This window comes from Periplaneta americana, chromosome 10 (assembly GCF_040183065.1).
Source record: "Periplaneta americana isolate PAMFEO1 chromosome 10, P.americana_PAMFEO1_priV1, whole genome shotgun sequence".
NCBI classification, from domain to species: Eukaryota; Metazoa; Arthropoda; class Insecta; order Blattodea; family Blattidae; genus Periplaneta; species Periplaneta americana.
Window position 1 is genome coordinate 24,229,958 of NC_091126.1, and position 19,130 is coordinate 24,249,087.

General features: G+C 36.7%; 1 protein-coding gene across 1 annotated transcript in view; it reads left to right on the forward strand.

The window, feature by feature from the left end:
• LOC138707521 (MOXD1 homolog 2-like) overlaps positions 1-19,130 on the forward strand; it is a 1,036,064-nt gene that overhangs the window by 887,284 nt on the left and 129,650 nt on the right. Inside the window, exons 7-9 of the mRNA XM_069837046.1 lie at positions 3,455-3,782; positions 13,217-13,341; positions 15,079-15,272. Of these exons, the coding sequence (XP_069693147.1) occupies positions 3,455-3,782; positions 13,217-13,341; positions 15,079-15,272 (647 nt within the window). The remainder of the gene's footprint in view (positions 1-3,454; positions 3,783-13,216; positions 13,342-15,078; positions 15,273-19,130) is intronic.

Genomic DNA, 19,130 nt, shown 5'->3' on the forward strand with positions numbered 1-19,130 from the left:
TCTTGCAACATGAACACAAAAGCGGTAGCGCCAACGTAGCCACTGTAAAAATAACTCAGCCTGCCTTTGTAAAGCGTGCAAATTGGCTGATATTTACGTTAATAAAAACTCGTATTCTTGTCTTGCATACAATGGATTCATTTCTAAAATTTGAGAATATTCGTTTGAACGGAATTTTAACTGTAAGAAAATAGGTCGTCAAGTTTTAGAGATATAAAATTGGGCTTCTTGAAATCGTATAACTCGTAGACCAGAGATATAGGTCAAATTGGACTTATTTAATGATAATCTCGAAGGAGATTGGTCATTTGTCCGAATCAAATAATTGTTTCATTGAAAGAACTTAGACATTTTGAAAGAAAAGGGTCGAAGAAAGGGATAGCCTTGCTTAAGTAACAGAACTCAAGCAACTAAAATAAATGATCACCTTAGTGAATCACGTAACATTGATATATAGGTGTACCTCAGGGGACGATTTTAGGTCCTGTTTTGTTTTTAATATTTATCAACGATTTACTTAAAATTGACATTGAGAAATATTCTGGTACTCTGTATTCTTATGCTGATGATACTGTGGTTATATTTAGCGGTTCGAGTTGGAATGAAACTTATCAAAATTCTAATAGTGGTATTAACATTATTAAAGAATGGCTGGATGCTCACTTACTTTCTTTGAACGTTTCTAAAACAAAATTAATACCATTTTCATTAACATCACATGGCCTGGAGCAACTAAAAATGAATAATAATAAAGTACAACAATACATGATTGTAACCTACCTACTTGCTCATGTAACGCTTTGAGTATATCCTGACAAGTTAAATATTTAGGCATTATTATTGACCAACATTTAAAATGGGACAAGCATATCTCTTTCCTGTGTAACAGATTGCGTAAAACAATCCACAAATTTTCCATTTTATGCTCTTATTTACCTGTTTATGTTCTGCGTACTGTGTACTTAGCTCTGTTTCAATCAATAATTCAGTACGGTATTTTAGGTTGGGGAGGAATGGCAAAATCGACTCTCCATCCTTTAAATTTGCTCCAAAAAATAATTATAAAAATTTGTCTATACAAACCTTTTGATTACCCAACAAAATTAATTTTTCAGGAATTTGGTATATCAAATCTAGAACAAATTTATAAACAAACATTGCTGATTTACTTCCATAAAAACCACAATAAATTTAAATCTGATCTTCAGGAACACCATACGAGACAAAACTACAGTTTCTTTCTAAATACTCCCAAAAGCCACATAACTGCTGGATTAAAACACAGCAGAAATTTTGGACCCAAAATATGTAATGCATTAATTAGAGCTTACCTTGAGCTAAGTACACTTAACACACATAGATTTAAGGTAATTGTGTTAAAAATTGATATATTTTATTTGTGTACTTTTCTATGTTCTATTTGTATATAGACCCTATTATTATATGCTGTATGTATTTTATCATTTATTAATGTTATTGTGCTCAATGAACTCTCTTAATTTTGTGATATATTTTGTATAACTGATCTGAACTGCGCCCGAGCACGAGCTTCTGCTCTTTCGGGCTGCAATGCCTAATGTAGCTCAAGTGTAAAGTATTAAATAAATAAAATAAATTTAATTTAATTTAATTTAATATAAAGAGGGGAACAAAACCAAGACATTACACGTAGAGCAACATCAGCAGGACCGAGTTGCTACTATAGAAGAGTGTAATTCTTGAAATAGTTCTGTCTGTTATATCCTCTTAGCCTATAATATGTGAAAAGGAATTACACTTTTCTTGATATCACTAAATTACTGTATTTAACTGTGAGACTACAACGTGTTCATAATGTGTATGTCCGCTTCATCTGCAATGCTCGTAGATTTGACCAAATAAACGATTTTGAAACTCTCTTGTAAGTTCGTCTAAAGCAGTGATGTCAAAGCAAGCGCATTTTTTCTGACCTTGAAGCCGTGCGCGGGCAGCAAGCGCTCAGTATGGAAAGAGGAAGGGTTGTGTATATGAATAAGCAACCTGTTGGATTAAGAAAACAGTAGTGCACGAACTTCAAACGGAACGTGAAATTTTATGTCGTTATTTTTATATAACTCCTTTCTATTTAATATTATCTATATTGTCTGTAAAACAAAAGTACGAACACTGATTTCTTAATATTGCACTTGTGTTTTAAATCTTAATAACATAATAGAGAGTTAAGAAGGAATATTCACTTAAATTCCATAGTATAATATTATACTGCATTAAGTGGCTAAAACACATCATTCATAAAGAAAGTGATATTCCAAAGAAAGAGATTGAGTATGACATGATAAGTTGGAATTTATATTGATAGTATCCTTAGCCTTACATAAGTAATCAATAAACTAATCAAAACAATATTACAGTACAAAGCAAAGTTACCTAGGTACTGTATCTGTTTTAAGTGTAACTAATATTACAACACAAAACTCTTATCGCATTATGTTTTTAAGGTGATATTTGTGAGCAACTTCCTATCATCAGAATATTAAATTATTTTCTCGAAATCTGCTGAAGCTGACATTTTTACAACACATGGGCACGTATCTTTTGCTTATGATGTAACAGTAGTTGCTTTGTTAATTCATTTCCTTAAAAACAATTTCCATGCGAATATTTTCAAAATTTTCAATACACTCTCTTCAGTAATACGTATATACGGTATATTAGATTTACAAAAACATTCTGTAAGGCTACTAAATATATAGGCCTATACCTGATAATTTTACTTTTCTATACGAAAAGTTGAGAAAATATTTCTTTTGAATAAAGAAATCAAACTTGTGAAAAATGAGCATTAAAATTAAAACTTACATTCTTATAATGCACTTATACTTTTCAGACAAATCTAAAACTTAACATGGATACAGTTTTAATAAGTTCTCTTCCCTTCATCTATTGAATTAGTGCTGGCCATCCCTGAATATAGCTCGACCAAGCGGTATATACCACCTCTTTCGTCTGTCTCTTTCCTTTCCTCTGTTAAGCGCTCAGGTTCTCCTGGGCTCTAAAGCGCGCGCTTGCTCCTGTGGGCATCAATTGACATGCCTGGTCTAAAGGAACGAAGAATAGCACCTTCTTACTCTCTTCTATTTAGAATATTATTCACTTCTATTCCAAAGTCCACACCTAAGGAGTAACGGTCAGCGCGTCTGGCTGCGAAACCAGGTGGCCCGGGTTCGATTCCCGGTCGGGGCAAGTTACTTGGTTGAGTTTTTTCCGGGGTTTTCCCTCAACCCAATATGAGCAAATGCTGGGTAACTTTCGGTGCTGGGCCCCGGACTCATTTCACCGGCATTATCACCTTCATATCATTCAGACGCTAAATAACATAAGCTGTTGATAAAGCGTCATGAAATAACCTACTAAAATAAAAAAAAATTACTGCAAATCAGTAGATTAGAAATTGAACATTTTTCTATTGTTTCAGGGTTTCAGTTTCCCGCCTGAAGCCGGGTACCCTCTGGACCCAGACGCTGGGCCCCGCTACTTCATGATGGAGACGCATTACAACAACCCTGCTCAAGACGCGGACATAACAGACAGTTCGGGAATACGCGTTTACTACACTGCATCTCTAAGACGTCACGATGCTGGTGTTCTGTCTGTGGGCCTTGATCCAAACTGGCGACACATAATTCCCCCAGGACAACCAGAGGTTATTTCCGAGGGGCACTGCATCTCTGCTTGCACACAGCAGGCCGTGCCTCCGAGGGGAATCAAGGTGTTCGCTGCTACCCTCCATACGCATCTGATCGGTGAGTTTATATTGAGTATACTTTAATTTTGTTACGAAGCGGTGGTTGTCATGTCTCCTAATAATGAAATGTATGATTACACTGGACAACAAATTTAAACTTTGTTTCTGTCCTTTAGATAAAAGTATGTAATTTTAACTAAATAAGAGGTGGTGACTTCATTTCTGAAAACCAAAATTTTCTAACACATACCATTTTTATGGTACACGCACTTCACTTATTTGCACAAATTTGTTACACTAGCACATAAAGCAACATTCGTTTGGCCAAAATTGAGAAATTAAAATGTCTTTTTAACCGCTTACGTTTGTAAGCAGCTTCTGCAGTCTCTTTGATGAGTGACCTGCAATATTCAGCATACCTGAATTCCACCTTCCACTGATTCGCTTTTCGAAGGTAGATATTTCTTGATGAAACCTCTCCCCGTGTTCATCGCTTACAGCACCAAGGTTTTTTTTGGGAAGAAGGCCAGGTGACTGTCAAGAAAGTGTACTTTCAGTGACATGTTGCATCCCATAAGGTGAAAGTAGTGCAACATTTCACTAGCATTAAATAACTTTTTATTTTGGAGAAACAATACGTGCCGGACTAAAACTAACTGCAGATTCGTTTTTGCCATCACAAAATACATCAAATTCACATATTTCTATAAAAAGGACAAATTTCATGTTGTACAGTGTTATTTATTTTATGCTCGACCATGCCGAAATGTAGTAATTATACACCTGGTAGCAGCCCTTTAACGTACCTCATTAAAGTACACCTATTCATTATAATTCAGTTGTTCAGCCAATGAGAAATCACCTTTGTACTGATTGTACCATTATAAAACCGCAATTATCGATTGTTCTCGGATATGCAATCGAAAGACAATTAGCGAAAAGTACGGAGGCTGGAAATCCAATACTGTCGCAGAAGATTATATTCTGTTACTATAATAATTAGCGTTAATTGTAAATAATATTCAAATAAATTCAATTTGTCATCTCGTTTTTCAATTATAAATCAATTTCCAGGTTATATCAAGCCTAATGTTCATGTTATTCTCCAGATTATATCAAGGTCAATGACATTCGTGTTTCGGAAAAAATCAATACTTTCGCGTCTGCGCACATCTCACAATTCAGATCAGTTCCACTCCTCACTTACATAACCATAACATCAATACTTATGAATAATTTCAAGTTAGAAATATGGTCGAGCATAAAAAGTCGTATGAAAGTTGCCTATAATGGTAATTAAGAGGCTCATATGAAAATTTTGAAACACGCTTGCGCTGGTTTCAAAGGCAAACAAACTCGCGTCTTAATTACTACCATTATAGGCTCGTTGCGTAATGTACTATTATGCTCGACCATGCCGAAATGTAGTAATTATACACCTGGTAGCAGCCCTTTAATGGAATTCATTAAAGTACACCTATTCATTAAAGTTCAGGTATTCCACCAATCAGAAAATACCATTGTAGCAATATGAAAGCGCAAGTATCGATTATTCTAGGATATGCAATTATTGAAATACAACTCTCTAGATTATATCAAAGTCAATGTCGGCACATCTTTCTCGGAAAAAAATCAATACTTTCGCGTCTGCGCACATCCCACAATTTACGAGCTATTGCACAAGGTCAGTTCCGCTCCTCAATCAGATAAGAATAACATGAATATTTATGAATAATTCCAAGTTAGAAATATGGTCGAGCATAAAAAGTCGCATGAAACTTGACTATAATGGTAATTAAGACGCTCGTATGAAAATTATGAAACTCGCTTGCGCTCGTTTCATAAACGTACTCGCGTTTTAATTACTACCATTATAGGCTTGTTGCATAATTTACTATTAAAACGTACAATTATTTAAAGTACGAAGTTGGTAAACAAAGAAACAAATGCTAGGGAGGTGATAAAAATTGTATGATAAGCAGTCCTGAATAGTTGAAACACTTCGTTTCGTACCGTTTTATTGGTCAAAAGTAGTATGACGTGGTAAAAATGCAATACTCTTCGTAATTATTCCTGTTTTGTAATAATTTTATTAGATTTGTAAATTTATTGAAACTCTGTTACGTTCCATTTATTACAAAATAGCTATTTATAGGAACCGCCCCCAGACACGAGCTTGCTGAAACGGGTGTGTGCTACGTCAATAATATGTATTAATTTTGTATTGTATGTAGCAATGAATAAATACTAAATAGTAAATATTAACTATCAAAGGATCTGCTGAGCGATCAAATGCATGCAAAACTTCCAAATTTTCACAGATACCGATGGTGCATTTACAGATTCCTAGAAAATTTACATCATTCTTTACAAATTTAAAATTAAACTAACAATAAGTATTCGTATGTACTCTGGGTGATGTACAGGGACATCATTTTATTTTTACCAACATTTCTAATATTAACCTGACTATACCTTTGGATCAACGATTAAGAACCGGAAACACAGTTTGCTACCCCTTCCACGACTGGAGTTCGATGATACTGGCGTAATACATAACCAAATCACTTTACTAGGTATAGGAGGGAAGAAAAGTAGTTCATCCATTTACGTAAACTAGGAAATACAGCGATTTTGAGTTTGATAATTTTCATTAGGATTTTGTTTAATCAAAATACAGTACAGTATTAACAGTGAGTGTTTTTACTCACGAACTGAGCTTTCCATGCAGACGTATTAATTATGCAGTGTATATTATACTGTCTATAGCACATTAGCGTACACTGTAGAGAATGAAGTTAAATTGAAAAATAATCATAATATGGATATTTAAATACATTTTTGAAAATGGTGGCCGTTCATTTCGATACAGGCTTCAGTTCTAATGTGCATATTATCGCACTATAGAGTATTGTACGTAATTCCAATTACCAGGTTCCTACTTCATATCAGTAACTCATGTTGAAATAATTATATACCTACCCTATAAAAGAGACCTTACGTACTGTAAATTCAATCTTCACTTCTGCCCGATCCGAAAAGATAAAATTACTCAGACATGCTATCTACTGTCCGTCCAAGTGGTTACGTTAATTTTAAACTAATATCCTTCAAAGCTATAAATAAAGATTAAATTTCTTTAAGCATCGTAGAAAGGGAGGAAATCGCGTGACAATTAATTACTTAACGAGGCCCTTTTATTTAAGTTATTTTAAACAATTGTATCGGTATAATATTACATACACGTCCAATTCCTCACAGAAATTAATGTTCTCAGGAAAAGAGCTAAGACAGCCGAGCCACTAGCATTTACAGAGAGGCGAATAGAAGTAGGTGGGGGAAACCGGGATGCGACGAAGGCAAATGGAAAATGACGCAATATTGAAAGCTCTTTCGTCGCTGAAAAACACGAACGTTTTTTGGAACGTACTGTTTACTATTACCGTAGGGCTACTATGACTGTATATGCTGTATTGGATCTGTGTGGAGGACAGTTGAACTTCATTAGTAGAAGGGGTGGGAGTGAAGTACATTAAAATCTCAGGTACAATAAAAATTGAAGTAAAAATAAAATGATGTCACTGTACATTTCCCATTAAAAGAAAGAATGTTTTGAACTACTTCAAATTTTCATTATTATGGTTTATATGAAAATAGAAACGCTTTTTCATTCAGAAAAGGATGGGGATTAAGAACATGGTACTTGTTTAGAGTGTTTTCACTGCATTTGTTTTGAGTGTATTTATTTTGCAAATGTAGCAGATCAAAGTTATTGAAGCTACATGTGTGGGTTATTCTGTTTTACTCGCAAATGTATTCCTGGAAGTAGCTAATGATTTTGTCTCTGCACTCGCTCTTGTTCAACAAAGACTACATGATGTGAAAGCTACTGTTTGGTGTGTTATAACGTCATAGCACGTATTTTATTGAATAAATTAACGCTGGACACACAGTTACAGTGGCGATTAACGGACAGCTCTGCCTTGCAACTTTGAAAGATATTGTAACACTGAAATTACAAACTCATAGTATTGGAAACCTTATTACAGCAGAAGATAGCGCATCACCTGGCATTCTTAAACCAGCAAAACAAATACCGGGAATTCGTCACGGGTGTTCTTGCGACTGATGTGCTGATAGTTTTATCCCACATTCGCGAGTTCAAATCCTGGCCAGGCTATTGATTTCAATGGATGATGAAATTCTAAGAATAGCTTTATCCGATAAGTACGTGAAACTGATGATCCCAGGTCCTAGATTCAGATAAATCGAGAGAACCTGGAAACTGGTAGAGCGCTTAAGATAAAATTCGTACGCCATTTCCCACTCGTGCTCAATTTCGAAGATAAATAAAGTACCCAGGTCAAACTTACTACTACTACTACTACTACTACTACTACTACTACTACTACTACTACTACAGCTACTACCAGTACTACTAATACTACTACAGCTACAACAACTACTACTACTACTATTATCAGTACTACTAATAATACTACAGCTACAACTACTACTACTACTACTACTACTACTGCTACTACTACCAGTACTACTAATATTACTACAGCTACAACAACAACAACAACTAATACTACTACTACTGCTGCTAATACTACTACTACTACAGCTACTACCAGTACTACTAATACTACTACAGCTACAACAACAATAACAACAACTACTACTATTACTAACACTGCAGATGATATTGCTCCTACTACTACTATTACTACTACTACTACTACTACTACTACAGCTACTACCAGTACTACTAATCCTACCCACAGCTACAACAACTACTACTATTACTACTACTACTACTACTACTACTAATATTAATACTCCAGATGCTATTGCTCCTACTACTACAGATGCTACTGCTACTACTACTACTACTACAGATGCTACTGCTGCTACTATTTCTACTACTCCTACTACTGCTACTACTATGTAGCCAGCTGTATTCAATTATTTATTTTGATGTACCGAAGTACATATGATATTTCCATGCAGATATTCTGCTTTCTCAGATGATGAGAGAGAGATGGAACGGAGAAAAATTCTCTCCGGCGCCGGGATTTGAACCCGGGTTTTCAGCTCTCCGTGCTGCTGCTTTTACCACTAAGCCACGCCGGATACAATCCAGGCACCGTTGAGAATCGTCTCAGATTAAGCTCCATCTCTTGGGTTCCCTCTAGTGGCCGCCCTCTGCACTACGTCATAGATGTCTATGCACGCAGGACCGAAGTCCATACATGTGTAGAGGTGCACTCAGATGAGTGACTGGTTGGCCGGGGTCCGACGGTATGGGCGCCGTCTTTAAATCACAAAGTGATTTATTACGCATATCATATTTATTTTGATGTACCGAAGTACATATGATATTTCCATGCAGATATTCTGCTTTCTCAGATGATGAGAGAGAGATGGAACGGAGAAAGCAGAATATCTGCATGGAAATATCATATGTACTTCGGTACATAAAAATAAATACGATATGCGTAATAAATCACTTTGTGATTTAAAGACGGCGCCCATACCGTCGGACCCCGGCCAACCAGTCACTCATCTGAGTGCACCTCTACACATGTATGGACTTCGGTCCTGCGTGCATAGACATCTATGACGTAGTGCAGAGGGCGGCCACTAGAGGGAACCCAAGAGATGGAGCTTAATCTGAGACGATTCTCAACGGTGCCTGGATTGTATCCGGCGTGGCTTAGTGGTAAAAGCAGCAGCACGGAGAGCTGAAAACCCGGGTTCAAATCCCGGCGCCGGAGAGAATTTTTCTCCGTTCCATCTCTCTCTCATCATGTATTCAATTATTCAATTAGAATTAGAGTCTGGCTGGGAAGAGGAGAAGGCCTACTGGCTTTAGCTCTGCCAGATCAAATAAAAAAATTATTAAATTATTACTATTACAGCTGCTACTGCTACTACAGCTACTACAACTACTACCAGTACCACTAATACTACTACAGCTAATACTACAACTACTACTGCTCCAGCTACTACTACTACTACTACTACTACTATTACAGTTAGTACCAGTACTACTAATACTATTACAGCTACTACTGCTACTACTACTACCACTACACCAACTACCAATACTACTAATACTACTACAGCTACTACTACTACTACTACTGCTACTACCACCACTATCACTACAGGTACTACCAGTACTACTAATTATACTACAGATGCTGCTACTACTACAGGTACTACTACTACTACTAGTACTACTACAGTTACTGCCAGTACTACTAATACTACTACAGCTACTACTACTACTATTCTACTACTACCACGACTAACACTACTGCTACTACCAGTACCACTAATACTACTACAGCTAATACTATAACTACTACTGCTCCAGCTAATACTACTACTACAGTTACTACCAATACCACTAATACCACTACAGCTAATACTATAACTACTACTGCTCCAGCTAATACTACTACAGTTACTACCAATACCACTAATACCACTACAGCTAATACTATAACTACTACTGCTCCAGCTAATACTACTACAGTTACTACCAATACCACTAATACTACTACAGCTAATACTATAACTACTACTGCTCCAGCTAATACTACTACTACAGTTACTACCAATACCACTAATACCACTACAGCTAATACTATAACTACTACTGCTCCAGCTAATACTACTACTACAGTTACTACCAATACCACTAATACCACTACAGCTAATACTATAACTACTACTGCTCCAGCTAATACTACTACAGTTACTACCAATACCACTAATACTACTACAGCTAATACTATAACTACTACTGCTCCAGCTAATACTACTACTACAGTTACTACCAATACCACTAATACCACTACAGCTAATACTATAACTACTACTGCTCCAGCTAATACTACTACTACAGTTACTACCAATACCACTAATACCACTACAGCTAATACTATAACTACTACTGCTCCAGCTAATACTACTACAGTTACTACCAATACCACTAATACCACTACAGCTAATACTATAACTACTACTGCTCCAGCTAATACTACTACAGTTACTACCAATACCACTAATACCACTACAGCTAATACTATAACTACTACTGCTCCAGCTAATACTACTACAGTTACTACCAATACCACTAATACTACTACAGCTAATACTATAACTACTACTACTCCAGCTAATACTACTACTACAGTTACTACCAATACCACTAATACCACTACAGCTAATACTATAACTACTACTGCTCCAGCTAATACTACTACTACAGTTACTACCAATACCACTAATACCACTACAGCTAATACTATAACTACTACTGCTCCAGCTAATACTACTACAGTTACTACCAATACCACTAATACTACTACAGCTAATACTATAACTACTACTGCTCCAGCTAATACTACTACTACAGTTACTACCAATACCACTAATACCACTACAGCTAATACTATAACTACTACTGCTCCAGCTAATACTACTACTACAGTTACTACCAATACCACTAATACCACTACAGCTAATACTATAACTACTACTGCTCCAGCTAATACTACTACAGTTACTACCAATACCACTAATACCACTACAGCTAATACTATAACTACTACTGCTCCAGCTAATACTACTACAGTTACTACCAATACCACTAATACCACTACAGCTAATACTATAACTACTACTGCTCCAGCTAATACTACTACAGTTACTACCAATACCACTAATACTACTACAGCTAATACTATAACTACTACTGCTCCAGCTAATACTACTACTACAGTTACTACCAATACCACTAATACCACTACAGCTAATACTATAACTACTACTGCTCCAGCTAATACTACTACTACAGTTACTACCAATACCACTAATACTACTACAGCTAATACTATAACTACTACTGCTCCAGCTAATACTACTACTACAGTTACTACCAATACCACTAATACTACTACAGCTAATACTATAACTACTACTGCTCCAGCTAATACTACTACTACAGTTACTACCAGTACTACTAATACTATTACAGCTACTACTGCAACTACTACTACCACTACACCAACTACCAAACTACTAATACTACTACAGTTACTACTACTACTCCTGCTACTACCACCACTACCACTACAGGTACTACCAGTGCTAGTAATTCTACTACAGATGCTGCTACTACTACTACCAGTACTACTACAGCTACTGCCAGTACTACTAATGCTACTACTACAGCTACTGCTACTCCAGCTACTACTACTACCACTACTACCTTTGGTACTAATACATTTACTAATAATAACACTACTAGTGCTAATATTACTACTAATCACACTGCTATCAGCGTCATGGAAAAGGTTTTGTTAATCAAATAAGGCAGTATTTTAATGATAACATTTCTCTTTTACGATCACCATATAAAAACCCTGGACAAATATGGCTATGAGTATCTGCAACAAATGAATTTTGCTCTTCTTCCTAATAACGAAGAACTAGTAATGACTCACGTATAAAATGCATAATATTTTAGTATTTGTTTTCGAATCCTCTACAGAATCTGAGAAAGGGGATATTAATTATTGCAGCTATTTTATGTCAATTTTCAGTTTTACGATCAAGTGCTTTATTTCAATAAACCAAATGAATGTTTTGTGAATAGATTGGTAATCATACTTTTATGAAAGCAATATTTATCGCAAACTCTGAACCGCATAATATTATATTCATTGTATTGTTATATTTATTATTTACATGAATACATGAGCATAACTTTGTCAGTTGTACATTTGGTCGGAAAATTATGTTCCACAACATATGTATGAAATAAAATTGTTTCTATTTTGCAGTCGTACAGAATCAATAAAATCATCTTCCTGTACATATGACCCACAGGGTAGACCTAAGGGGTATTTATGAAGTCGGCGTCTAAAATCAAGTATGCATTCTATGAAAAACAAAACAGAAAACTCAATTTAAACATTGACTCTAAAATCCATATATTAAGTTCGTGTTCTCATAGCAACAGAAGATACAACTAACTTCAGCAAGACAAATGATAATCATGTGTGAAATGCTCAAGCCTTCCAAAGTTGAAGGCATACTTAAACATTTACAATATGTGTTGAAAGTGCCCGACTTGAGTACTGACCCATGATGTTCTTTAATTCAGCAGAGATTCCCAAAAACTGTGAAAAGTTAATTCATTTTGCAAATGTTTCTGCATATAACTAACGTTATTTACTGCTTAAAACACTGTGAAGAAGACACCAAAAGTAAAATCGTAACGGATTGAAGCCAGGTGATTTTGGGGGCCAAACTGTATCTTTTAGGATCGCTCCGTATTTAACTTTTATTCTTTGTTCGTAGTTATATAACTGACATCTGAGGAATTGGGAACTCTTTCGTGAACATTATATGTATTTATAATGACAAAAAATCACCTAATTAGTCCTTTTTTTTTTTACATTTTTACAGGACGGAAAGTGCGACTACGTCACATTCGAGATGGGGTAGAGCTGCCACCTATTGCTGCAGACAACAATTACGACTCCAACTACCAGGAGTACCGCAGATTACAAAATCCTGTTCAGATTCATCGGGTAAGCACATTGATTTTATCTGTCATTTTGTAGAGCGTGGAATATACAGAATGTATTAAAATTTGTGTCAAATATAGTATAGGCTTATTAGTATTAACCACAGAAGACGTTCATGGAATTGGGTCTAGAAAGCTTAGTTCCTGAGATACGAGGGATTTTGTTGTTTACAAATATCGAAAAATAAACAACCAATTCAACACAAAAAGTAATTTAATTAAATAATACAAATTTTAAGACAAATATATACAGGAACACTGTAAATATAAGAGAAGACGTTTGTTACAAAAACTGTTAAGAGTGGTTTCTTTCTACTTCCATGAATTCTACGGGCCTCTGTGTCATGCTTTGTCGTACTTGTTGCACTCACCTGGAGTGTTACGTATTTGTTCTCATCCATTTTCGATACGCTCTCTGTAACGACATCAGCCACTGCAGTTACGTAAACAATGGACTTTAAATGTCCCCAGAGATATAAATCCTTTCGTTTCAAAATAAATTAGGTTTTCTAGCAGGACATTTAATTACTCAGCGACGACGTGTGTAGAAGATTCCACACGCATGTTTATATGAACGTGTTTTCATATTTTTTTGTTAAAAACGCGCCCATAAATATTTCCCACCAATTTAAATATACTCCATTTTGTCTACTTTTTGGGGCTACTTCCGTCATTGACTTCTGGCAGAATGTGGTGGCCAGAAGTGGCGAGGTAACACGTTAAAGTACAAAGTGTCCAACATGCCCGACTGTCCAACAGACCCTAATTTACCCTATGCATTTATTTTGTAAGAAAAGCTGCTAGTTTATTTTATTAATATTTTTTCATGGATTATAGAAAAAAAATAACATATTCAAGATTTCATCTTTTTTAAGTTAAAAAATGTTATGTTTTATTTAACGACGCTCGCAACTGCAGAGGTTATATCAGCGTCGCCGGATGTGCCGGAATTTTGTCCCGCAGGAGTTATTTTACATGCCAGTAAATCTACTGACATGAGCCTGTCGCATTTAAGCACACTTAAATGACATCGACCTGGTCCGGGATCGAACCCGCAACCTTGGGCATAGAAGGCCAGCGCTATACCAACTCGCCAACCAGGTCGACTTTCTAAGTTAATAAATGAGATATTTCACAAAATGAATGCATAGAAATATTTCTCTATGCCTTGTGATTGTAACCAAACAAAAAAGGAAGATTAATAATTGGGATCTTCTACTAAAACTTGGACTTGAAAATATTTCTAAAAAAAACTAATAATAAAAACTCAAAGGATAAACATATTTGGTGGTTCAAAATTATTTTGTTAGTTTTTTTAGTTGGATCTTTAACGACGCTATATCAACTACTAGGTTATTTAGCGTCGATGAAATTCGTGATAGCGAGATGGTAATTGGCGAGATGATGCCGAGGATTCGCCATAGATTACCTGGTATTCACCTTACGGTTGGGGAAAACCTCGGAAATAACCCAACCAGGCAATCAGCCCAAGCGGGGATCGAACCCGCACCCGAGCGCAACTTCAGACCGGCAGGCATGCGCCTTAACCGACTGAGCCACGCCGGTGGCTATTTTGTTAGTCCTTTGCATAGTAAACATTCTCTCAAAATGTGATTGAAACAATGATTAGGAAAAAAGTAGTAGTAGCAAAAGTGATCAATATATATCAGACGCACTCTATTTTAATTCATTTTCTGCTGAATAGCAATCTTATAATCGGGTTTTGTTTCTTGATGTACAGGGTGATCACCTCATAGCAGAGTGCACGTACAACAGCGAGAGCCGCACCACTATCACCCTCGGTGGCCTCACAACCCGCGAAGAGATGTGCCTCGTGTTCGCTCTCTACTATCCCCGGATCGACTTGTCTCTCTGCCACAGTTTACCATCCTTACCAACTGTTCTACATTCGCTGGGAATTCAGGAGCTCTGGCCGTAAGTATCACTTCCTCCTTTTAACGTATGTACAGGGTGATTCAGAAAAGATCTTGGATGTTTTCATCGGAATAAAAAATTGAGCTAAATATAACTTTACTGTTGATGTAAAAGTGAAATACAATTGGTGACTTATATGGTAGACGTAACGAATAATGTTTATGAGTTTTGAATCATTACTTGTGAATTTTAAAATAAAATGTGTTCTACGTTGACACATTACTTTTGTAAAACGATTAAGGATTTTAATACTTGCGTTATAATTTTTGTGCGAGATCGTGCGTATTTGCTTGTTTTCCGCACAGAACCAATACGCGGTAAGTGTGAAGTACCACATTCAGTATTCCCAACGTAACACACATAACAATTTCCCACTTCTTACCGCTTAAGCGCGACATTCATTTTACTGCTTTAGGCTTTTAACATATTATTTTTAGAGACGTTTAACATAGTAATAATTATAAATTGGAAACTTACCACTGCAATTTCACCTAAATTGCAATGTTAATTATTGTTTTTAAATATTTGCAAAAATTAAGTAAAGCCTACTACTCCGCGAAACTTATTGCATTCCTGATACAAGTAACATTAAGGAAGCCGTGAAAAAATCAGATGCCGATGTTATTACTGCAATATGTTATATAAATAATATTGTTAAAATATTAAAATGAAAAATAAATCATTACATAACCTTACCGTTTGTTTTAAGTTCGCATTTATAGACTGGGGGGAAAAAAAAAGACAGACGTATATCACGGCCTGCTGGAGTGTAGTAAACACAGAAACATTTTATAGCAACAATGTTGAAGAAAGATATTAAGTTTTCCGAAGTTGCCGTCATTAAACAGAAACCAACATGGAGATTTCATTGCAACTAATTAGAAATTCGTCTTTCAGGTATGTAATAAACGATCTTCGCACAAAATAATGTACGATACACGAGCGGTATGTTTGTTTTCATGTTCTCGGAAATTAAAAAAGCTCAACTACGTTTCGCTTTTTCAATCTTTTCCTCGGCCATGAAAACGTCAACATACCGCTCTTGTAACGTATATTACTATTTCATAAATTAGAGCTAGAGGGAAATGAAATGAAAATTCAGATACGTATTGTCTACTCTCCATGTAGAGTTCTTGGGTGAGTACCAATTGCAAGGAAAAGTATTATTTTTTATCATCTGCGTGCGAACACTTATAATGTAAACAGGTCAACTGCTCTCGAAGCTTTCCCGAGTAAATAAGCGAACAGAGTGTAAGGAAAAAAAATTATGTTAGGTCTGTCTGTGAGGCAATATAAAGACGTAAAAATAAAGTGACCTACGTTAATACTGATATCCTTTATCATTAGTTGCGCGGATATAAAATGACGTGTTGGTTATACAGGGACATCATTTTATTTTTACTTCAATTTTTATTGTACCTGAGTTTTTGAATGTACGTTACTCCCACCCCTTCTACTAATGAAGTTCCAACTGTCCCCCAAACAGAATCAAGGCCGCATATAGTAACCAACACTGAGTTAGTGAGTATAGTACGTTCTAGAAATATGTTCGCGTTTTCCAGTGACGAAAGAGCTTTCAATATTTAATCATATTTTCGCACAGGTACTGTCAGTTTGCCTATGTCGCATCCCGATTTCTCCCATCTGCTTCTGCACGCCCCTCTGCAAAAGCTGTGCTGTCTTAGCACTTTTCTGAAAACATTAATTTCTGTTAGGAACTGGAGGTTTACGTAATATTTTACAACTGTTTAAAATAAAAGGGCCTCGTTAAGTAATTAACTGTCACGTGTTTTCCCCCCTTTCTACGATCCTGCGGCATAACCACTTGGACGGACAGTAGATAGCATGTCTGAGTAATTTCATCTGTGCGGGTCGGGCAGAAGTGAAGATTGAATTTACAGTACGTAAGGTACTCTTTTATAGATTAGGTACAGAATTATTTCAACATGAGTTACTGGTACGAAGGCCGAAACTGGTACTTGGAATTAGATACAATAGTCTATAGTGCGATAATATGCACAAAAAACTGAAGCCTGTATCAAAAGGTATGGCCAACATTTTCAAATAATTATGTGTTTAAATATCCATATTATGATTACTTTTCAATTTAACTTCAGTCTCTAAATTGGACGCTAATGTGCTGTAGACAGTATAATAAACACTGCATAGGCTAATGAAAACATTCGCATGGATAACTCAGTTCGTGAGTAAAAACACTTATTGTTAATACAGTATTGCATTTTGATTAAACAAAAACCTAATGAAATTATCGAACTGAAAATCGCGATATTTTCTAGTTTACGTAAATGGATGAAGTACTTTTCTTTCCTCCTATACCTAGTAAAGTGATTTGTTTGTGTTTTACGCCAGTATCATCGAACTCCAACCGTGGAAGTGGGTAGCAAATGGTGTTTCCGGTTCTCTAAAGGTACAGCCAGGTTAATATTAAAAATGTCAGTAAAAATAAAATGATGTCCCTGTACAAGTATCTACTCCTCGTGTGTCTTTTTCATTAGCTATGAAATACAACGCTCCACTACAACATACAAATAGAAAGAAATTGACTCTGATATTGATGTGTTGCAATACATGTTCGGTTTAGCGATGATTCCTACCGAGAAGAAACCTGGAAACCGATGCAGCTCTTCCTGTTACTTTTGCAAATTGTTATTGTTTTTAGAGACAATTTTGCAAAGCAGCGTGAGTTCAGCTACACTGACTGGCAGATACAAACAAGCTTCGTTTTGATCACCCTGTCTCTTTACCCAGCGACCAGCTAGGCCACTAGCGACCAGCTCGGTAACCAGCCAGGTTCGTCTTTTAGCCTACGTACCCTAAGTCTCTGAAAATGCAGCAGTAACCCCTAGCTAGTTCACCGTTGTGGCTGAGGGGTTAGCGGGTCTAACTCCGAACCCAGCGGTCTCGGGTTCGATTTCCGGTCAGGACGAGTTGCCTGGGTGAGGTTTTTCGGGGTTTTCCCCTCACTCCTATGGATGAATATCAGATAACTTCATCAGGCGATTGGAACCCCACTCATCTTCTCCACTTCCCCTCCTCCCTATCATCCTTTCCTCATCATCCCGTTTCTGCTTTTCCACATCACTCTACAGGTGGCCTCCCTGAACTACTGGCTCTGTCGACCGGCCTCCGTGGAATGTAGCTAAACGACGTTGGATGGCTTCTGCAACGAGCACCCAAGGCGGACCTATTCGGGTGAGGAGTTTCTCCTCGGACCGACAGGGGGGCTTGGGGGGAAGTTGCCGAAGCAGGAATGGTGTATGGATTTGTGTTGGCTGTAGGGACCGGTCGTTAGAGAGTCATGTGGTTGCGTTGGTGCGCGTAGGGGATCTGTGGCACGCAACTCATTCCATATCGAGGGTTAGCGCAATAGATCTCAACAGGTCGCAGTGCTGGGCCATCCGTGCCCTCCTCACTTAAATTCCATTCCATTCAAACTCTAGCTAACCTCTGCGCGTAATTGGCATGATCCTCGCTATGAACGCTGTGCGCAGTTTACCACTTTAGGCAAGGTAAAATTATGTCTTGCGCGCAATCTACACTCTCCGGAGTTAGTCGTAGTCAGACCTGCGTTGTTATTGGGATAAAGAATTGAGACATTATTATATGCATATTATCAGGACATAGCTTTTTCTAACGCAAGTGCAAAAAAATGAAGAAAAATATATCCAATTGTGTACTTTGTTGAAAATAGAACATATTTGTGAAATCTTGGGAATTACAAGTGCACAGGGTTTGGACACATGTCGGTTTACACTAGTCACGTTGCTGAAAACAGCTGACTACACGGAGCTTCCGCGAACCTGCAGGATAACTGAGAACTCACATCACGTACAGACA